The 18,937-nt window shown below is 37.2% G+C and overlaps 1 protein-coding gene across 1 annotated transcript in view; it reads right to left on the bottom strand.

Annotated features, from left to right (window-relative positions):
- COL5A2 (collagen type V alpha 2 chain) overlaps positions 1 to 18,937 on the bottom strand; it is a 167,043-nt gene that overhangs the window by 43,865 nt on the left and 104,241 nt on the right. The window contains exons 10-18 of the mRNA XM_004385591.2: positions 16,701 to 16,754; positions 16,242 to 16,295; positions 15,016 to 15,069; positions 12,074 to 12,127; positions 9,787 to 9,840; positions 8,516 to 8,560; positions 7,984 to 8,037; positions 4,672 to 4,716; positions 1,236 to 1,289 (exon numbers count right to left, since the gene is read on the bottom strand). Of these exons, the coding sequence (XP_004385648.1) occupies positions 1,236 to 1,289; positions 4,672 to 4,716; positions 7,984 to 8,037; positions 8,516 to 8,560; positions 9,787 to 9,840; positions 12,074 to 12,127; positions 15,016 to 15,069; positions 16,242 to 16,295; positions 16,701 to 16,754 (468 nt within the window). The remainder of the gene's footprint in view (positions 1 to 1,235; positions 1,290 to 4,671; positions 4,717 to 7,983; positions 8,038 to 8,515; positions 8,561 to 9,786; positions 9,841 to 12,073; positions 12,128 to 15,015; positions 15,070 to 16,241; positions 16,296 to 16,700; positions 16,755 to 18,937) is intronic.

Here is an 18,937-nt window from a genome sequence, read left to right as displayed (position 1 = left end):
CGGTTTTGTTAGACATTAAGTTTTATTTTGCAGTTTTCAGTAGCCTGGTGATCTACTTCCAAAAATCAGCCAGTGAAAACCCTATGGACCACAGTGGTCAGATCTACAACCAGTCAGGTCATGGGGATGGCTCAGGACGAGGCAACGTTTCATTTCATTGCACACGGGGTCGCCATGACGGGGGCTTACTCAATAGCAGCACAACAGCAACGCTAGTAAAAAGCATGACCTATGTTGAGCGCTTCCCTTGCTTCAGGCACTATGCTACGGGTTTACATGGGTTCTCTCTCTTAATCTTCAGCACAATTCCATGAAAAAATAAGAGGTGAGGTGACTGCCCATGCTCACAGTCATTTTTGTGTAGCAGAATCTTCTAAGTAAATCCCTATTTCAGGATGAAGAAACTGCATAAGGGATAATCAAATATACTGCTACTTAAAATTTGAAAGTAGTATTCTGAATTTACTGCTTTAGTAAATATAATCTTAATATCCTTCTACTATAATCCTTGAATTTATCGCCCAAAGTATTGAGAGAAAAAACAAATTGTGACTCACTGCAAACGCAAGTCATCCCAGCAGAATACTTTAATCCATCCCCACAAGGAGAGCCAAATATCCTCACTGCCCACTTCTTTAATGACTGTGTAAAATGGGTGGAGGGTGAAAGTGAAGACCAGCCAGCGTTGTGTGAGAGAAGTGCCTTTTGACAACCTCTGATTTATTTAACCTCCTATTGTTTGTAACACTCTGCTGTTTATTATTCCCAGGCACTCTATCCAAGAACAGAGTTCCAACTCAGATTAAAGTTATAATTCCTTGCAGCTATCTAAACCGTCCAGCGTTAGAGTCCCAACTCAACAGATTCTTTGATATTACAATAGCATGATTATAAGTATTTTTCCTTAATTACATAATATATCTCAGTTTTTCATTTTCTTTATTTTTCCTCCTGCTATAATGGACAATGAGGAGCCCTGGTGTCTCAGTGGTTAAGTATTGGCAGTTCAAATCCACCAGCCACTCCTTGGAAACTCTAGGGGGCAGTGCTACTCTGTCCTATAGGGCCACTACAAGTCAGAATAGACTCAATGGCAATGGATATAATGGACAGTGAGGATACTCTAGGCTCTTTACTTAGTTAAGAACAACTGCCATACTCTTCAATTAATAAGACGGCATTCTTAACTTTGGGGCTCAGGTAAACAAGTCGAGTTAAATATATTAACATCTTACCTTCATTCCAGGATTTCCTGGAAAACCAGAAGAGCCGGGTATCCCAAGAGGGCCCTATTGAAAGAAATCAGAAAAGGGATCAGACATGTTCTTAATCCATATCTAATTAGGTCACCGTTTATTCTTCAATAACTCTCAGTATCTTAACACACAATATAAGAAAAATCTGCTTTTATACTTTAAAATCATAAAGATGATAATGTAATTTCATTACAAGTACCTTCCAACATTGACATAAAATAGTACAAAAAGACATGTCCAATGTATTGAACATAATAGGATTTCTCAGTTGAAGCATACAAGACTAAGTCACAAACACAAACTGTTTGAAACAATTGCTTCTTCAGATAAGTACTTTCTTTGTGCTAACTAACTAATAAACATAATTATTAGAAAGCTGTATTTTATACCAAAATCCAGCAATGTATTCTATAAAAAATGATGCTTAAGAATCACCTGGATATTTTACAGTGATTTTTTTTTTTCAGGTTAGTAATGAGTGGATATTATCACCATCCTACATTTGGAAATGCAGTCTTTAAGCCATTGATTTAAAGGCTGCATTTAAAGAGCATGAGGGTAAGTGGAATTCCATTCTAAGTTATCCTGGTTCTTTTTTTTTTTTTGAGAATTCTATCTTAATATTATCGGTTTTGAATTAATAAAAGGTCTTTGAAACCATACTTACTTTTTCCTCCTATATTTTGTTTCCTTTTTATGAGTAACAAAAAAAGAAAACATCCTTGGGGCAAATAATCTATGTATTCTACTTTTGGCATAAGGGAAAAACTGAAAGTGTTAAACTTTTTTCTTTTACAATCTTTCAATATTGGCCCATGTTGATCATGAATATTCCCTAGAAATCTTTCTCTCATAAAATTTTCTTTCATTGGCTTTATACTAGCATGCTATACCTTGTGACCCCTATACCTTGCTGTTTCAGCAAGAAAAAATTGTTTCATAGACTATGAAGATTTCCAGTAACAACTACGTATTCAGTTACTACAGGATTTTTCGGGTGGGAAAATATGGCTATGTAATATATTTCATAATATACTGGTATATTTGTGAAATCCTACTTTTTGGTTTAGTGCAATAGTTATCAATCTTGGCCCTATGGAATCTCCTGTGGAGCTTTAAAAAAAAAAAACACTAATTCTGGGTTTCATCCCCTGAGATTGTTTTAATTGGTCTAGTAATCAATATTTTTAAAAGTTCCGCAGGTAATTCTAACGTGCACCTAGCAATGAAAACCACTGTTTCAATGAGAAACAGCCAAAGGTTCCTATATGATGCCTACAGCATTAGTACGCATATTTTACTCATAACCAGTACTAATCATATATGGAATGATCTCTTCTGGATGTTATTTTATCTTCTTTTTGCAAATCAGAGGTACCACTATTAAAGTTACATGATCTGATGGAAGAAAATACATGTATGAATCAATTATTCTATAGGTCAGAAAATATATTTGTACTGACTTAGGCTATTTTTTATAATTTAGTTCACGGAATCATTTGGCTTGTAGAGATATAATTTAAGTGCCCCTGACAAATAAAATAAAGGTAGAAATTTTTATCCACACCAAAGGTTATAATTACTTTCTATCTACTTCTTTTTCACAGATCTTTTATACCTCTGGGCACCTAAGCAGTTCATAAGCAGCAACTGGGGTTAACACACATGGAAGAATTATTCCAAGTAAGGGAGAGAGAAAGAAAGATGATGAAATTAAAAAATAATAATAATAAAAAGCCCTTGTTTATAATTTACTATCAGTAGCTAAATAAACATTCAGATTTTCATCTTCATCTATAAGCAGCTGAAGGTTCATAATTACAGAGGATAATCTAGTACAAGATTGTCTGGAGAAAAGTACAGTAACAATGCCAACCCTGAGCATAAGAAGCACAGCATGTAAAATACTGACACCCCCTGAGACCTCACTGTTTCTCATTCCATGTTATACTTTCATCCCCATGGCTTTATTGCCTATATATTAAAAATTCCCAGATCTACATTTACAATTCAAACCTTTCTCCTGAGCACCACTTTTGCATATCCAATCACAAAGTTAAACTCATTTCTTCTCATCCTAAACCCAAATCCACACACAATAGCATATTTCTCTTTCTGTATTTCCAATGTCTGATAATGGTAACACCATTCACCAAATTTCCTAAACCAGAAAACCGAATGGGCCATATTCATTAGTTTCAAGGAGCCCTGATGTCACGATGGTTAAATGCTCGGCTGCTAACCAAAAGGTCTGCAGTTAGAATCCTCCGGCTGCTCTGGGAGAGAAACAACCTGGCTATCTGCTCTGTAAAGATTAACCAAAAAATAACCCCATTGCCGTCTAATCGATTCTGACTAATAGCGACCCTATAGGAGAGAGTAGAACAGTCCCATAGGGTTTCCAAGGCTGTAATCTTTTTGGAAGCAGACTGCCACATCTTTCTCTGATGGAACAGCTTGTGAGTTCAAACCACTGACCTTTTGGTTAGCAGTTGAGCACTTACCCACTGCACCACCAGGGTTCCAGCCTAGGAAACTCTGTGGGACATTTCTACTCTGTCCTATAGGGTCTCCATGAGTTGGAATCAGCTCACTGGCACACAGCAACAACAATTAAAGCTCTTTGATATGCAGTCTGCCTCTGTTACCACTGCCATAACTTTAGTTCACATCCTTATAATTTCTCTCTCGGATTATTCTAATGATATCGAAACTCAACTCACAGCCTTTAGTCCTAGCCATTTTCATTTCTTCTTCCACATTACCAGCAGATTATCTTTCTGGTCATGACACTACCATACTTAAAATCCCTATGTGATTTCTCATTAACTATTATTAAAAAGTTAATCCTACTTTTGCCATTGTACATATCCCTTCATGATATAGCTCCTGCCTCTTTACCCAATTTTACCCTACTAGTATTTCCCTGTTTGGAAACCCTGGTGACACAGTGGTTAAGAGCTTGAGCTGCTAACCAAAAGGTCGGTAGTTCGAATGCACCAGCTCCTCCTGAGTTCATTGTGTCTTTCATACATGCAGCCTATGGAACATGTTATGTTCTTGCCCATTTTATCTACTCATCTTTCAAGACTTAGCTTGAAAGTTGCTCCTTTTTAAGTCTTCCTCGACATCCTTCTCCCACTGCAGGTTCAGGTACTTCCTCGTTGATGTTCCCATACCTCCAGTTTCATTCCTACATTATAGAACTTAACAGTAGCATTATACCACAATTATCAGTTGATACATCTCTCTTCCTTGATAAACAAGCAGCTTTCAAAGACAAATACTGTGTGTTTATCAACTTTGTATTCCAACTGTCTGGAACACACTAGGTGCCCTATAAATGTTCATGGATATACAAATGCAAGAATGAATGAATAAATGAGTGAATGAATATGAAAGTAATAAAACTCACCATTGGTCCAGGTTTTCCAGGCATTCCATGTGCACCTCGTTGTCCCTAAATAGGAGGAAAAAAAGGCAAAATAAGGTAAGGCTACATTATCTACAGTATTTGCTTATCATTTACGTGCTTTTAAAATTGTTTCCAAGTAAAAAATTTGAAAAATGAATATTTCTTAAGGTTTACTAAAACAACTGTAGCTGTAATAATCATAGCCAATTGACATTTATAAAATACTGGTCAGGTAGTAATAAACATATCAATCCTTACAGCAATAATAAGGAAAAACCAAAAGTATAAAATGAAACAAATTAAAATTGAAAGCAGACAGCATATTCCACACCTGGGAACATGGCTTCAGCCCATATATCCAGTGGCAGGAAAGGCAGTCAGATTTCATTGGACAGAGCAGAAAAGGGCTCTACACTAAGATCAGGCTGTGAGGTAAGCAGCCTTGCAGATTGGGTCATATAATCCAACAGACTCTATGGTGTTGGAGGTATAACTGATGGGAAATGTGCTGTGTGGAGCTTGTGGCAAGTCCAAATGGGAGGATCACAACATAGACCTTCATATTCCGGAATAAGGACATGCTGTCTATGGCAGAGATTTATACATCTTTTGAAAACTAACTCCAGCATGTTAATGGGTCCTGGTAGAGATGGAATTCCTGACCACAGGATACTAAATGGACAAGGGTCTGAATCACTCCACCATGTAAGCCACCCAGACCAGCAGAGATATTAGTTGGTAGGTGAGTGGAATCTAAAATAGCTAGTAAAGAGGGAGATGGTAAGTATTAGTAGTAACCCTAAAACCTTTTTCAGTAGTGGGGGCTATGGTTTGACCTACCTGCCTTTTGTAATCTTCCTTGGGAAAGAGATCAACCAGAATCCTAAAGGAGCTATTCCCATATGGAGTGAACTTATTATACAAAGCAAGCAAATGGATCCAAGCAGCATAGAGTGAGACTGTAAGAGATGCTGATGTGAGCTGCCCAGGTCCCCTTTCAAAACTGAGGCACCCATTCTGTAAGCTACTGGAATGTCGCCTGCTGACAGCTCACAGCTGAATCTTTACCCAGGAATTACTCTCAGCTAAACGACACTGCCTCACCCAAAAGACTACACCCTTTCCTGTGGGGAAACCCATATCCAATGACTGCTCAGTGCGGGCTTACAAAGGTCTGGATCCCTAGCCTTAAATTGGGGCAACTCTGAAAGGCCACAGAGATCGAGAGATCCGCATAGGAGCAGCTGAGGCTTCTGTTTCAAATACATTGCAATTCGTCTTGTCCCTCTGTCCAATTCTCTTTTCTTCACTCTCACAGCTGGTATTGACAAGAACACTGCTAAAGAAATATTTTGTACACACACATCTCCTCAGAGTCTTCTTCCTAGAGAATCTAATCTAAGATGTAAGTGAACTTGCTAGGATTGCATTAACGACTACAATGTTTTCAGGACTATGTTTCTTATATAAAAAGTTGTTACCTTTTAATTTTGATCTTCTAGGAACAAAGAAATTACTTCAAATTCCAAGTGTCTTTGGACTTTCATAAGCTTATATTTTGTAAGTATATTTCTATAAAAACTATAAAACATATTATAGAGATTAAAAATCAGAATATTGTGAAATATTCCCTAAAAGATTTCAAACAATTGTGCTTGTTCCTAATGAAAATGTGATAATAAGAATTGTAAAAGTGGCATATAACCAAAGGGATGAGAAACATACACCCAAAATTCAAAAAGAAAATTAAGACAGAATCCAAACTGAAATGAATATAAACTTTCACCGTATCAGGAATTTATGGGCAGAAACATTTGGAGAAGCATCTCATTTCCTGTCATTCTTCAAACTCCTGTTTGAAATTTAAATTCTTAATAGAGCAACTATACTTGGATATAAAAATATCCCCTCCTTTTGCCATACATAAGAATAGAAAGGGAATCTGTCCTGATTTATCATTAACTGATGAACTAAGATTTTGATTTAGATATTAGCAATTTAGGGAACTCCCAAACTAAAATAAAACTATGGCAAAAGTTTAAGAAAAATGATAATCAGACAGATGAAGAATATACAAGGAATTCAAAATGATTAAGCAAAAACAAAACAAACAAACAAACATAATTATGGAATACTTCTTCTGAAATATGTTGCTTCTTGATTGTCTGGAAAAAATGCCAAATTTGCAAAAATAATGCTGAATAAGACAAGACATCCTAGAACATTTCACATAACTCTAAGTCACTGCCTATCATGTAGCCATAGAGTATGAGTGCTGCCTAATTAATTACAGAGTAGGTTCAAGTTTCTGTTTCTTTAACATCATACGTGAGAAAATTCCTTCGTGATGGCAATATTTTTATTGACACAAAATATATTAAGGTAATGAAAATGGTTCCACAAAAGTACACAAATTTTTCCATCTTTTACAATCAGTGTATAAGGCAGACACTGTGGTTTCAACAGATACTAATTTCAAACCTACTTTCCCTCCATATATTTTAGGATCAAATATTCTTCCTACATATAAGTGATGAATTTGGTAAAGAATATATAAACGACAACAAAGATTTTGCATTTAGACTTAAATCTTAGCACTGCTTAATAATTTTTCTTACATATAAATTTTATAATAAGAGCTCTATTTATTGGTTATGACATACTTTACTAGGCTTTTTACAGATTTCCATTAATTCTCATAAGAATCTTTTGGTGTTTGTTCCATTTCACAGGAAAATGAATGTCAGAAAGGTTGATTATCCAATGTCACCCAGCCATTAAGTCAGTTGCACAGGATGACCATGAGTAATTATTTAACTTCTACTTGCCTCAGTCCTTTCAACTTTAGAAAGGGTATACTAAGAGTACCTACCTCTCAGGATTGTAAGGAATATGAAATTAAGATATTTGGAAGAATGTTTATCATATAGTAAACGGCTGATAAATCTTATAATTTAATTACTATTCTGAAGTCCATGTTTTTCCACTAAGTCATGCTGCTATATGTTTTCATTGTTTTCCAAATTTTATTATTAGAAATAGATTAGGTGACAAATGTACTGTGGTTATGTAAAATGTAAACATTAAGGGAAGCTAGGTCAAGGATATATGAGAATTTTCTGTACAATCTTTGCAACCTTTCTGTAAACCTAAATTTATTCTAAAATAAATAAATTTAAATAAATAAATAAACTTTAAAAGAAGAAGCCTACCAATATCATTAATCTCATTTCAAAAGAACAGTCAGTACTGCAAACCTGAAAAAGACTTGAAACATACACCTCAGCATTACAAACTGAAGAATGTACTTACTGGAGCACCCTGTGGCCCAATTCGCCCTCGCTCTCCTGGCATCCCCCTTGGGCCCTGTAGATGAGAGTGGAAAACATCTCTTAAAGAATCTAATTTGAACTTTGGGGTGGTTTGACTACACTACGTAATCCAGTTGAAACTCAGTATAATTGACTACCAGGCAGTAGTATTTCTAGGGACAAATTGGGGTTTGAAAACTCTCCATCTGTGGAGATACAGAATCTACCACCTCTTACCTGAATGGATTTCACTTAATCTGGCCTTAATGAGGTGAATCTACGATAATTTTTATCTAATTACCGACTACAGAAAAAAATAAAAGTATTTACTTGATAGCTAAGAAAAACAATGAAATGCAGTAGGCCTTTTCCATCTGAAGTGTCACATTATCTCGGTGTGCTGTGCCTGTCACCTAGTAGTCAAGATTACTTCCATAGCTAACATGTTTCCCCATGCCCTTCTACTTTTTTCACTTAAACATTCTCTTAACTCAGAAAGCAAAGAAACAACAAATAATTAAACTGATACCCACCATAGGACCCATAGCACCCATTGGACCAGTAGGGCCAGCTTCACCCTAGAGTAAAAATGAAATTACATTACAGTATGAGAAACCTCCACCTGATATTCACATCACTGTGTCCCATGTGTATCATTTTAAAGGCATGTTGTCAAAGTGGCCGTTTTAAAAGGCATACTTTTAATAAAGGACCTTAACATTCTGTTCTATTTTCCTTTCTCAAAATGCAATGGAAATTTAGTTTCTGTAAAAATAAGTCTAAAATAAAGTTGAGGATTTAACAAGACTGATGGAACTATAATACCTAGCCATAATAATTAGTATCAGAAAAGTCATTATATGTCTGTGCTTAATAATATTTTAGCACATATAAAATGTTGGAAGAAGTACAGCCAGAATGCTCCTTAGAAGTAGGGTGGCAACACTTCTCTCACATGCTTTGGACATGTTATCAGGAGGCATCAATCCCTGGAGAAGGACATCATGCTTGGTAAAGTAGAGGGTCAGCGAAGAAGAGGAAGACCCTCAATGAGATGGATTGACACAGTGACTGCAACTATGGGCTCAAGCATAACAACAATCACAAGGATGGTGCAGGATCGGGCAGTGTTTCATTCTGTTGTACTTAGGGTCTCTGTAAGTCAGAACTGACTTGACAGCACCTAACAACAACAACAAAAACCTCACAGAGCCAAAATTACTGTAATATTTCTTTAAGATCTATTATAGGAACCTTAGAAATAAAAAATTTTAAAATCAAGTGTTTTTCTGCATATGTATCTTATGATGCTTCTCATCAAAAAGTCCTCCACATTTCCTTGATATTCTCTCTCCCTCTGGAAACGTACATTTTTGGAAGAAACAATGGCCGGAAGGCCCTGGGATCAAAAAGGAACTAAATAATGGGGCTAATAAACCATCTAAACCTCTCAGACATCTTTAAAAAAGAAAAAAAAAGAGTAAATGTCTTTTAGAGGGTGGATTCATAGTGTCAGCTTCATATAAAGACGACCCCACCCTACATTGGCAGAAACTTAATGCTATCGTGGTTATTCTTAGTGGTATAGTTAGGTTATGTCACCTCTCCTGGTGAGGTTACCACTGACTCATCTATGAAATATTACATTTGCCTACTTAGTCATCTATACTCCTCTTTCCTCCAGAATTACTGAAAGTAATTGAAACAAAACTGAAATGCTATACCAAGGTTATATTGAGATACAGGCGTTTGAAGCAGAACTGAAATGCTATAATGAGGTTATATTGAGATGTTAGACAATTACCTTGGAACCAGTTGCTCCAGTTTCACCTTTAGGGCCTTCAAGACCTTTATGTCCCTGCGAAGAAAAATATCAGTTTGTATTTGTATATTCATTTCTGATTCTTAAAGCATAAAAGAAGAAAAATAAGCTCACAGAATATGCTGTATGAAATGTATTTCAAATTTAAAGTTGTTGACAAAAATGTTTCTAAATTCTTAACCTTTTTGAAAGTCTATTCAAAGAAAATTAAAGTAGGAATTCCCCTTTACTTGGATTTAATAATTTATAATATTTATTTTATTTTATTATATATATATATTATTGTACTTTAGATGAAAGTTTACAGAACAAATGGTTTCTCATTAAACAGTCAGTACACATATCATTTTATGACATCGGTTAACAACCTCATGACATGTCAACACTCTCCCTTCTCAACCTTGGAGGATCCCTTTTTTGGTGAAAATATAGATAGCCAAATTTACACCATTTCAAAAGTTTCTACATGTACAATTCAGTGACATCAATTACATTCTTCCAGTTGTGCTGCTATTCTCACTATCCTTTTCCAAATTACTCCATCACCATTATCTTCAACTCACTGCCCCCTAGGCTTCCCATCAAACCTTTTGAGTTGCTGTTGTCAATTTGATCTCCCATAGATAATTCTTTTTTTTTTTTTAACCTTAGATAAAGGTTTGCAGAACAAATAGTTTCTCCTTAAACAGTTAATAGACATATTGCCCTACGACAATGGTTAAGAACCCCACATATGTCAACACTGTCCCTTCTCAACTTTGGGTTCCCTATCACCAGCTTTCTTGTCCCCTCCTGTCTACGAGTCCTCGTCCCTGGACTGCTGTGCCTCATTAGTCCCGTTTCTTTTTATGAGGCTGTCCAATCCCTGGCTGAACTGTGAACTTCGGGAGTGACTTCACCACTGAGTTAAAAGGGTGTCTGGGGGCCATACTCTCAAGGTTTCTCCAGTCAGGCCAGTAAATCTGGTCTTTTTTTGGTGAGTTAGAATTTTGTTCTACATCCTTTTGCAGCTCTGTCCAGGACCCTCTATTGTGATCCTGGTCAGAGCAGTCTGTGGTGGTAGCTGGGCCCCATCTAATTGTACTGGACTTAGTCTGGTGGAGGCCATGGTAGATGTGGTCCATTAGTCCTCTGGACTAATCTTTTCCTTGTATCCTGTTCTCTTCATTCTCCCTTGCTCCGAAAGGGGTGAGACCAGTGGAGTATCTTAGATGGCTGCTCACAGGCTTTTAAGACCCTAGACGCTACTCACCAAGGTAGAATGTAGAACATTGTCTTTATAAATTATGTTATGTTAATTGAGCTAGATGTTCCCTGAGACCATGGTCCCCACAGCCCTCCGCCCAGCAATTCAGTCCCTCAGGGAGTCTGGATATGTCCATGGAGCTTCCATGACCTTTCCTTGTACAAGCTGTGCTGGCTTCCCCAGTATTGTGTACTGTCTTACCCTTCACCAATAATTTATAATATTTAAATTAATAAAATTTCATAATACCTTTAGCTTTCAATGTTCTCACCTTTCAGATATTGGTAACTTCGTAGAAATTTAATCTATAGCCACAAATTTAAAAACCACAGTTGCTTTGGTGAAAACAAATAGTTGTATAGTTTATGTAGGTATAAGATATGAGTTATATCTAGGGGTGATGTTCAAAATATTTAATAATTAGTACAGCAGCAAGCATTTTAGTCAGAAGCTTAACTTTTCAAAACAAAGGACAGCCAGTGTATCCTGGCTGAATATCAGCCATGTTTTCTTCTATATATTGATATATTATATTTATATAAATGTAGTTTGTATATAATATGTAATAGTTATATATTAATTATTTCGAATTAGAAACGGAGAGGCATTCTATGGCTTTCCAAGTCTTGGTTGACTGCCCTCCTGTGATCTAGGGCACTCTCTACTTATAAATACCATGTTACTTATTCCACTATATAGTAATTGTCTGTTTTCTTAACTGTATCTTTTATTAGCCTGCAGCCTCAGGCCATGGATGGTTTCTTGTTCATCACTGTATCCTCTTTCATGTCACAGTGTCCGGTACATAATAAGAACTCAAAATATATTTGTTTATCAAATCAAATCAAATTAAAAGGAAAAGTGAAAAAGCGTTGTGATTTCAGTAACCACTGATGAATCCTACAACCACAGCCAGTTACAAACAAATAGAAAATGGATATCTAAAGATTCTGAAGCAAGTTCTTCCCAGACCCTACTCAGTAAACCACAGTATCTGAGAGGATTATGATGGATTGAACTTACTCGGTGACCCTTCAGGCCTGGAAGACCAGGAGCCCCAGGAAAGCCTCGAGCTCCCTGGATGGGGAGAAAAAATAGATAAAGCATTTCAGAATCATGAATAAGAATAGGAAGTTTCTTAGTGTACTTCTTATTTTTCAAAAGATACCAAGACATAGTTTTCACCAACATACTAAAGAAGAGGATATAACAGTAAAGCATACTTTTGTTTATCAAAATATAACAAGGTATTGAAAAATTAGCAAACTAGACACATTGTTAGAAATGGAAATTTAACTTACATAGAAAAGTGCATTCATGCCAAGTACTGATTTGATGACATTTTTAAATTTTCAAATGATATCACTGTATTAATAACTAGTAGCAAGGAAAAAAAAAGAAACAAAGTAACACAAATCCACATGTCCAGTATTTGAATCAACTAGGTCAAGATAGAAGAAAAAAATCAATAGATGAACCTAAGGAAAAAATATATTGCCTCTCCTTTATATTGTTACTTTATATTTGGTAGAAGAGTAAATGCATTTGTGGCAAACCAATTTTTGATTTTTTTTCCCTTAACTTCTAAATATTGGTGGTAGGATACAATTGAAAGAATAGCATTAAATTGTGATCTGGAAAATATTTTTTAAATGAGATATTCTAGAGCAGCTTTGTCAATTTATGATTTTTTTTTAAACTAAATAAGGAACTAAAATATTCAACAGATAGGAAACTCAAGAAATACCGAGAGTATGGCTTGGTTTTTTAGGTCAATAATTTCTTAATTTCTGATTTTATGCTTCTTCAGCCTAAGCACAACCAAAAAAAGACAACAGAAATCAAATCCAAATGGTACCACTATTTCTCAATGATGCTTGAAATTTATTCTTCATACTCTCTTAGAATAGATAAGGAACTAGCGATTTAATTGTTTGCTTATTCTCTTTTCCTACATTAATTTGGTTTTGAAATGAATTCCCATTACTGCTGCAACTAGTAGATTGTGAGTTCCTTGATAGCATAGATTGATGTATTATATTAATCTGTGTATACGGGCACTTAGCTGTATGCCTGACGTTTAGTGGACATTTAATGAATAATAATCAGATAAACAACCAGATAAAGAAACAATTTAACTTTTCTCTAAACTCTCGTAGCATTTTACTTAAACTTTTCATAAGGGACTTTTCTTGTACTACCACAATCTTGAAAGGCAAAACCTATCTGCTCTGCACATCATAGAGTTCATTTACTGTTTACTGAATGAATTAATACACAACTCAATAAATGAGCTTCATACGATAAAAGCAAGGCAATCATTCCTCCATGCCCTCTTGAAGAGGAAATGTTTCTTTGGTGTTTTGGGGAGTTCCACAGTAAGGAAGCATCAAACCATGCTCTCTGAAAAAATGAAGTTCTGCTAATTCTTTTTACACAGGCTTGCTTAGGAATTCTTTCTCTTCAAGACCTCCCTCTAAGTGTTTCCATTGGAATACCCCCCTTTATTGAGGTTTGCTTCCCCTCCATCCTAAGCAGGAAACTCAACTCGAACACACCCTCGAAGCTTATAAGGGAATTACTGCACTATGTTATTTCAAATAATGACTTAACATTTCAGTTTGTTATGATCTGCAAGGGAAATTCTCATGTGATTACATATCCCTGATACAAGAAGAAAATGAACCAGATGTAGTAGTGCTCATAAAAATTCTCATTCTGCTAACCCAAGACTGTCATCACACCGCAGTCACAAGTTGTTGCATGCGCTTGCAGAGTACATCTGTGATCTGCTAGCAAGGCACGTTTCATCCCCACGGAAACAACGTGCAGCCCAATGGGAGGTTCTGGCCTGGATTGGTTGAAATCGACACTTGTGCAAATAACAACCTCCTGCCCTTGTCTGCACTTACTTCCCAGGCTGATGGGGGAGGAAAGAAAAGAGGGAGAGAGCAAGGAACTGGGGGATTGGTTTAATATTTGTAACCAAATAATCCTTACAGCCCTGTAAATCCCCTCAAAAGATCAGCATTCATTTGTTGAAAAAAATATCCTAGCGTTGAACCTCATCAATTTTCAGAAAGTAAACAGAGTAACGTAGTACCATTGGTCATATTGAGCAGCAAAAACATTAGGAAATTGCAGGAAATAAGTAGGAGATCAAGTCAGTTTAGGGTCTGTTGGACAAGGAGAAATCTTAAGCGTAGGAGTGTTAGAGGAGGCTGTTTTCTTGCTTATTGTTCTCTAATTTTCCCCATGGCCTGTGTGGTATATCCTAGGAGAGTGCCTATCAATGCAGTGTGCGTGAAGACAGAAAGGTGGGTTCCAAGTGTAGCGAAGTGGCCACGTCCTGAATTGTGGGAGACTGGGTTGCCAGGGAACTGTCCCTGTAGTGAGCAGAGAAGGAAGAAAACAGCTGTGTGAGAGGGCTGGCAATCTGTGTATCCTGTCATTAGATTTTAGGGCCCAGAACATCAACCAGGAATTTCAGCCAACACTAGGGCTTAGGGAGCAGCCAGTGAGGCATCCTTTCCACAATTTATTGACCCTGACTTATAAAACACATGTCAACAAATCCTCTTCAAGCTATTGTTTTAGATATGTGGGACAATTTAAATAGAAATATTGAAAAGATTAAAAATGAAAAGCAGGATTGAGATGTAAAATATAAATAGGTCATAAATAATGACTTATCTGAAAATTCAAGGTTCAGTTTGGAGAGTACCCATGTTAGGTTACCTCTCGGAGGGTTAGTCATATGGTGTCAATGCAAGGCAGGCAATTGGAAATCAACAATCACTCTGAGGAAATGTACTGTTTCACAATGGCAGAAGGGAACATTTCTCAGGGACAGCATCTAATACATATGTGCATACAATGCACTACAGGTTAGTTTTAATGTTCTCTCTCTCTCTCTTTTTCTTTTAACTGTCTTTATGTTGTTATATCGATAAGTATAAACTTACTGGAGATCCGGTAAATCCCACTTCACCAGGATTTCCATTTCTACCAGCTTCACCCTTTATGGAAAAAAATAAGAGGGGCAAAAAAGGATTAAAATGTTTTCCTTTGAGACTAGATTACAAGCGATTTGCAAATAAAAGATCTTTAGAAAGTCCCTGTCTAATGCTCTAAATAGCATAAAAAATTGAGCTCTACTCCTGATGACAATCCATTATAACAAGTCAAATTGCAGAGATTTCATTAATTTATCCAGAAGAAATGGATATAAATTACACTGGTCTTACCTAGCTCACCATTTTATGAACATCAGAATGTACACACACGTATGCTATAAAATTCTACTTAAATGTATGGTAAAACCCAACCAAATCCGTTGCTGTCAAGTCGATTGCAACTCATAGCGGCCCTATAGGACAGAGCAGAACTCCCCCATAGGGTCTCCAAGGAGCACCTGATGGATTCAAACTGCCGACCTTTTGGTTAGCAGCCGTAGCTCTTAACCACTATGCCACCAGGGTTTCTAAATGTGTGGTAGTAAATCGAAATACTATTAGCCGTTTCTTTTCTTGTGTGAAAAAAAAAAAATTCAAGAATTACCTAACATATTTTCTCTATCAGCAAATTTAACATAATCTGATTAAATAAATCTCATGACATACAAAAGAAAATATTTATTTGATTTTAGTATCACACATAAATTAATAGCCTCCCCGTGATCTTAACCTCATCTGTGGTACAACTAAGAAAAGAATCCAGAAAAGCAAATTTGCTGTTCCAACCTTTCCTCTGATAACACATTTTTAATTTTAAAATCTGGAAGCCGTATTGGCACTATACTACTAACACATTTAAAACTTTCCATTAAATGAAGACTTCAGAATGATGTACTGCAACAAGAGCAATGCATTTTTCTTTAAGATCACTTCAGCAGCTCCACCAGCAAAGGTTGTAGCAACTGTGACAACAATTCTAGTATCTCGTGGAGAAATCATAATAAAAAACCTGGGGAATGCAGGAAAAGAAACAGTGCCTAATAATGTAATACTATCAAAATTAACCGCACTTTCAGATTTTTTTAAAAATTCTATTCTGAGTTCTCCAACTTAGACTGAGTTTAACGGAAACTAAAAGGGTGGGAAAAATGAAATGGGAATCAACAAAGAATATTCATGTTAACACTCCTTAGTCTCTTCAAAACTCAAAAGCAAAACGAAGAAAGGCAGCTTACATCTTCACCAGGCTTCCCAGAAGGGCCCTCTGGTCCACGTGTACCAACTGGACCCTAATAAACAAAGGAAACAAAGAATGTTTACCTATATTTACCTCTACTTGCCAGTGTTATAATCCAAAAGATCGTGGAGACAAATGAAAAATATCAGAGAGAAATGTTTTACTGATATTCTGAATTTTAAGTCTTAGCTCTCAGATCATGTGCTCCACAGGGAGAGGGGGGAGTTTAATTTCACAATTGCAAACATTTCAGTGCTATTGACTGATCATATGTAAAGGATTTGAATTTAAATACTCTGCCATCAGGAACACAGAGCTTAAGTATAGTCCATAATACACAGTTTGTAAACTGGACTGTAATTTCTTGCTTCATTAAGGGGAGATCTGGGAAAATAAATTCACAACATCATTTTAATGCCTATATTGTAACTGGGACTACATGCTTACTTGACATTACCATTGGTCCAGGATCACCAGGTTCACCAGGAGGTCCTGTAGGGCCAACACCACCCTAAAATTGAGAACAAGTTATATATTATATGTATATAAATTATGTATACAAATCAAAGCAAAACAGAACAGTATAATATGGTTGTTCAGCCTGCTGGATCTGCCATTTTCCAGATGTGTGACCTTGGTCAAATTACTTTACTTCTCTGTATCTGTTTCATAATCTGTATAATGGTTGTTGTTGTCAGTTGCCTTTGAGTTGATTCTGACTTCTGATGACCCCATGTGTTCAGAGTAGAACTTTTCCATAGGGTTTTCAAGGCAGTGATCTTTCAGAACAAGATTGTCATCCCTGTCTTCCAAAGTGCTTCTGGGTGAGTTTGAACCACTAACATTTCTGCTAGTATTGAGCACTTGACCATTTGTGCCACCCAGGGTAACTAACTCATAAAGCTGTTATTAATATTCAAGAAGCTAATGAGGGGCAGAGCCAACATGGCACTACAGACAGAAGCACCATGCTGTCCCTCCACAGTAAAGACCCAAAAAACTAAGTGAAACAGAGATGAACATCAATCCTGGAACCCTAAGCATCTAATGAAGAGATAAAGAACTCAGCCAAGCACTGAATGGAATAAGAAACTGACAGATAATGGAGAGAGAGGAGAGATACTTGCAGAAGTCCCTTATCAGCTAACACAGCACAGATCTGTCATCTTGGACTCCTGTCAGAGATCAGGCCAACAGGGAGTACGGGAAAGCAGCTTCACAGAGCTCCCAGAAGGAAACAGAGCATCTGGTAACCAGCAATATATGCTTTCCCACCCCACATCCTTCTTCCTCCCACTTGGTCTCTGCCGCTTCCCACTGGCTGTAGTCTCTTGGCCAGGAGACACAGGCTTCAGCCCCATGCCGCATGGATTCGCCCTGCCCACACTGGCCAGGTCCACAAGTGCCATTTGTTTGTTGCTGGTGTTGCTTTTTTCTGATTCTTTTGGTTTCTTCCTTGCCTCTCACAATCTCCTCCTCCTTTCTCTCGAACACCTGGCTCTGTTGCCAGCTTTGCTTCTTGAAAGGCAAGTGCCACTAGGCTGGGGAACTGCTTTGACAGCCTGCGCCGCCACACTGGTGGGATCCCCAGGGCTTTTTCTTTCTTTTTTTTATTTTGTTTTGTTCTGTTCTGTTTTGTGTTGTTGGTTTGTTTTCTTTTTCTTTTCGTGGCTTGGGAGCCCCTTCTAGCCAGGCTATACTGCCCAGCTTGGGAGCCACTTCCCCGGTCTGCGCAGCCATGCCAGTGGGATCCCAGGGAACATTTCTTTTTTTTTTCCTCTTATTTTCCTTTTTGTCTTTCCTTATTTATTTATCAGTTTCTCATCTTCCTATGCTTACCTTCTTTTCCTGTCTCCTGAACTGGCACTGTGTGACACCTTTTCCCCTTTTAGCCAGGCTGTACTTCTCATCCTAGGAGCCACTTTCCCAGTCTTCACAGCTGCAGTGGTGGGAGCCTCCGGACTTTTCTTTTCTTTCTAATTTTTATTTATTTTATTTATTTTTTCTTTTTTTTTCTTTGTGTTTTTCTCCATTTCTCATCTCTCCACTCCAATGGCAAGCTCCCTTAGCACTCTTTGTGTGTGTGTGTTTGTTTGTTCTTGTTTGTTTTTGGCTCCCATTTCTCTCTGCTCTCTCTGTTCTTTCCCATACCCGTGTTAGCACCACACATCACAACCTCCCCTCCCTTCCTGCCTATCTGCACCATGCGTTGAGCATCACACCCCTGAGCAGAACAGGTATGGCCTACTGGAGCCTGCCCTGCACTGATCCCCGGCCAGCCCTGTTGGCCCTAGTACATGCCACAAACAACCCATCCCAGCCCATCCCCTTCAGCTGGATCTGCCCTGCTGCACCATAGCTGAGCGACTGGCCATTGGACAAGGAGGTGAAAAGTATTGTGCTAACAGATGAGCAAACAACAAAGACCACACAGCCTGCCTGTTCAGACATAACCAAACAAAACAAAAAAGCAGGATGAAACAAACAAATTTACAATCAATAAATGAAGAAAATAACTATGGAAATCCCAAAGACAGCAGACAAAATCACAACATATTTAAAAAAACAAGACAGGATGGTTCCAGTAGGCATCCAAAATAAAACACCAGATGACTTTCCAGTAGAAGAAAATGCACTAGAACTACCTTATAGGGAATTCAAATCTCTAACTTTCAGAGCTATCCAAGAGTTGAA

The sequence above is a fragment of the Trichechus manatus genome, unplaced genomic scaffold, assembly GCF_000243295.1.
Source record: "Trichechus manatus latirostris isolate Lorelei unplaced genomic scaffold, TriManLat1.0 scaffold00142, whole genome shotgun sequence".
NCBI lineage: Eukaryota > Metazoa > Chordata > Mammalia > Sirenia > Trichechidae > Trichechus > Trichechus manatus.
The sequence above is the reverse complement of the archived record's forward strand: the minus strand, read 5'-3'. Positions and strand labels throughout refer to the sequence as shown.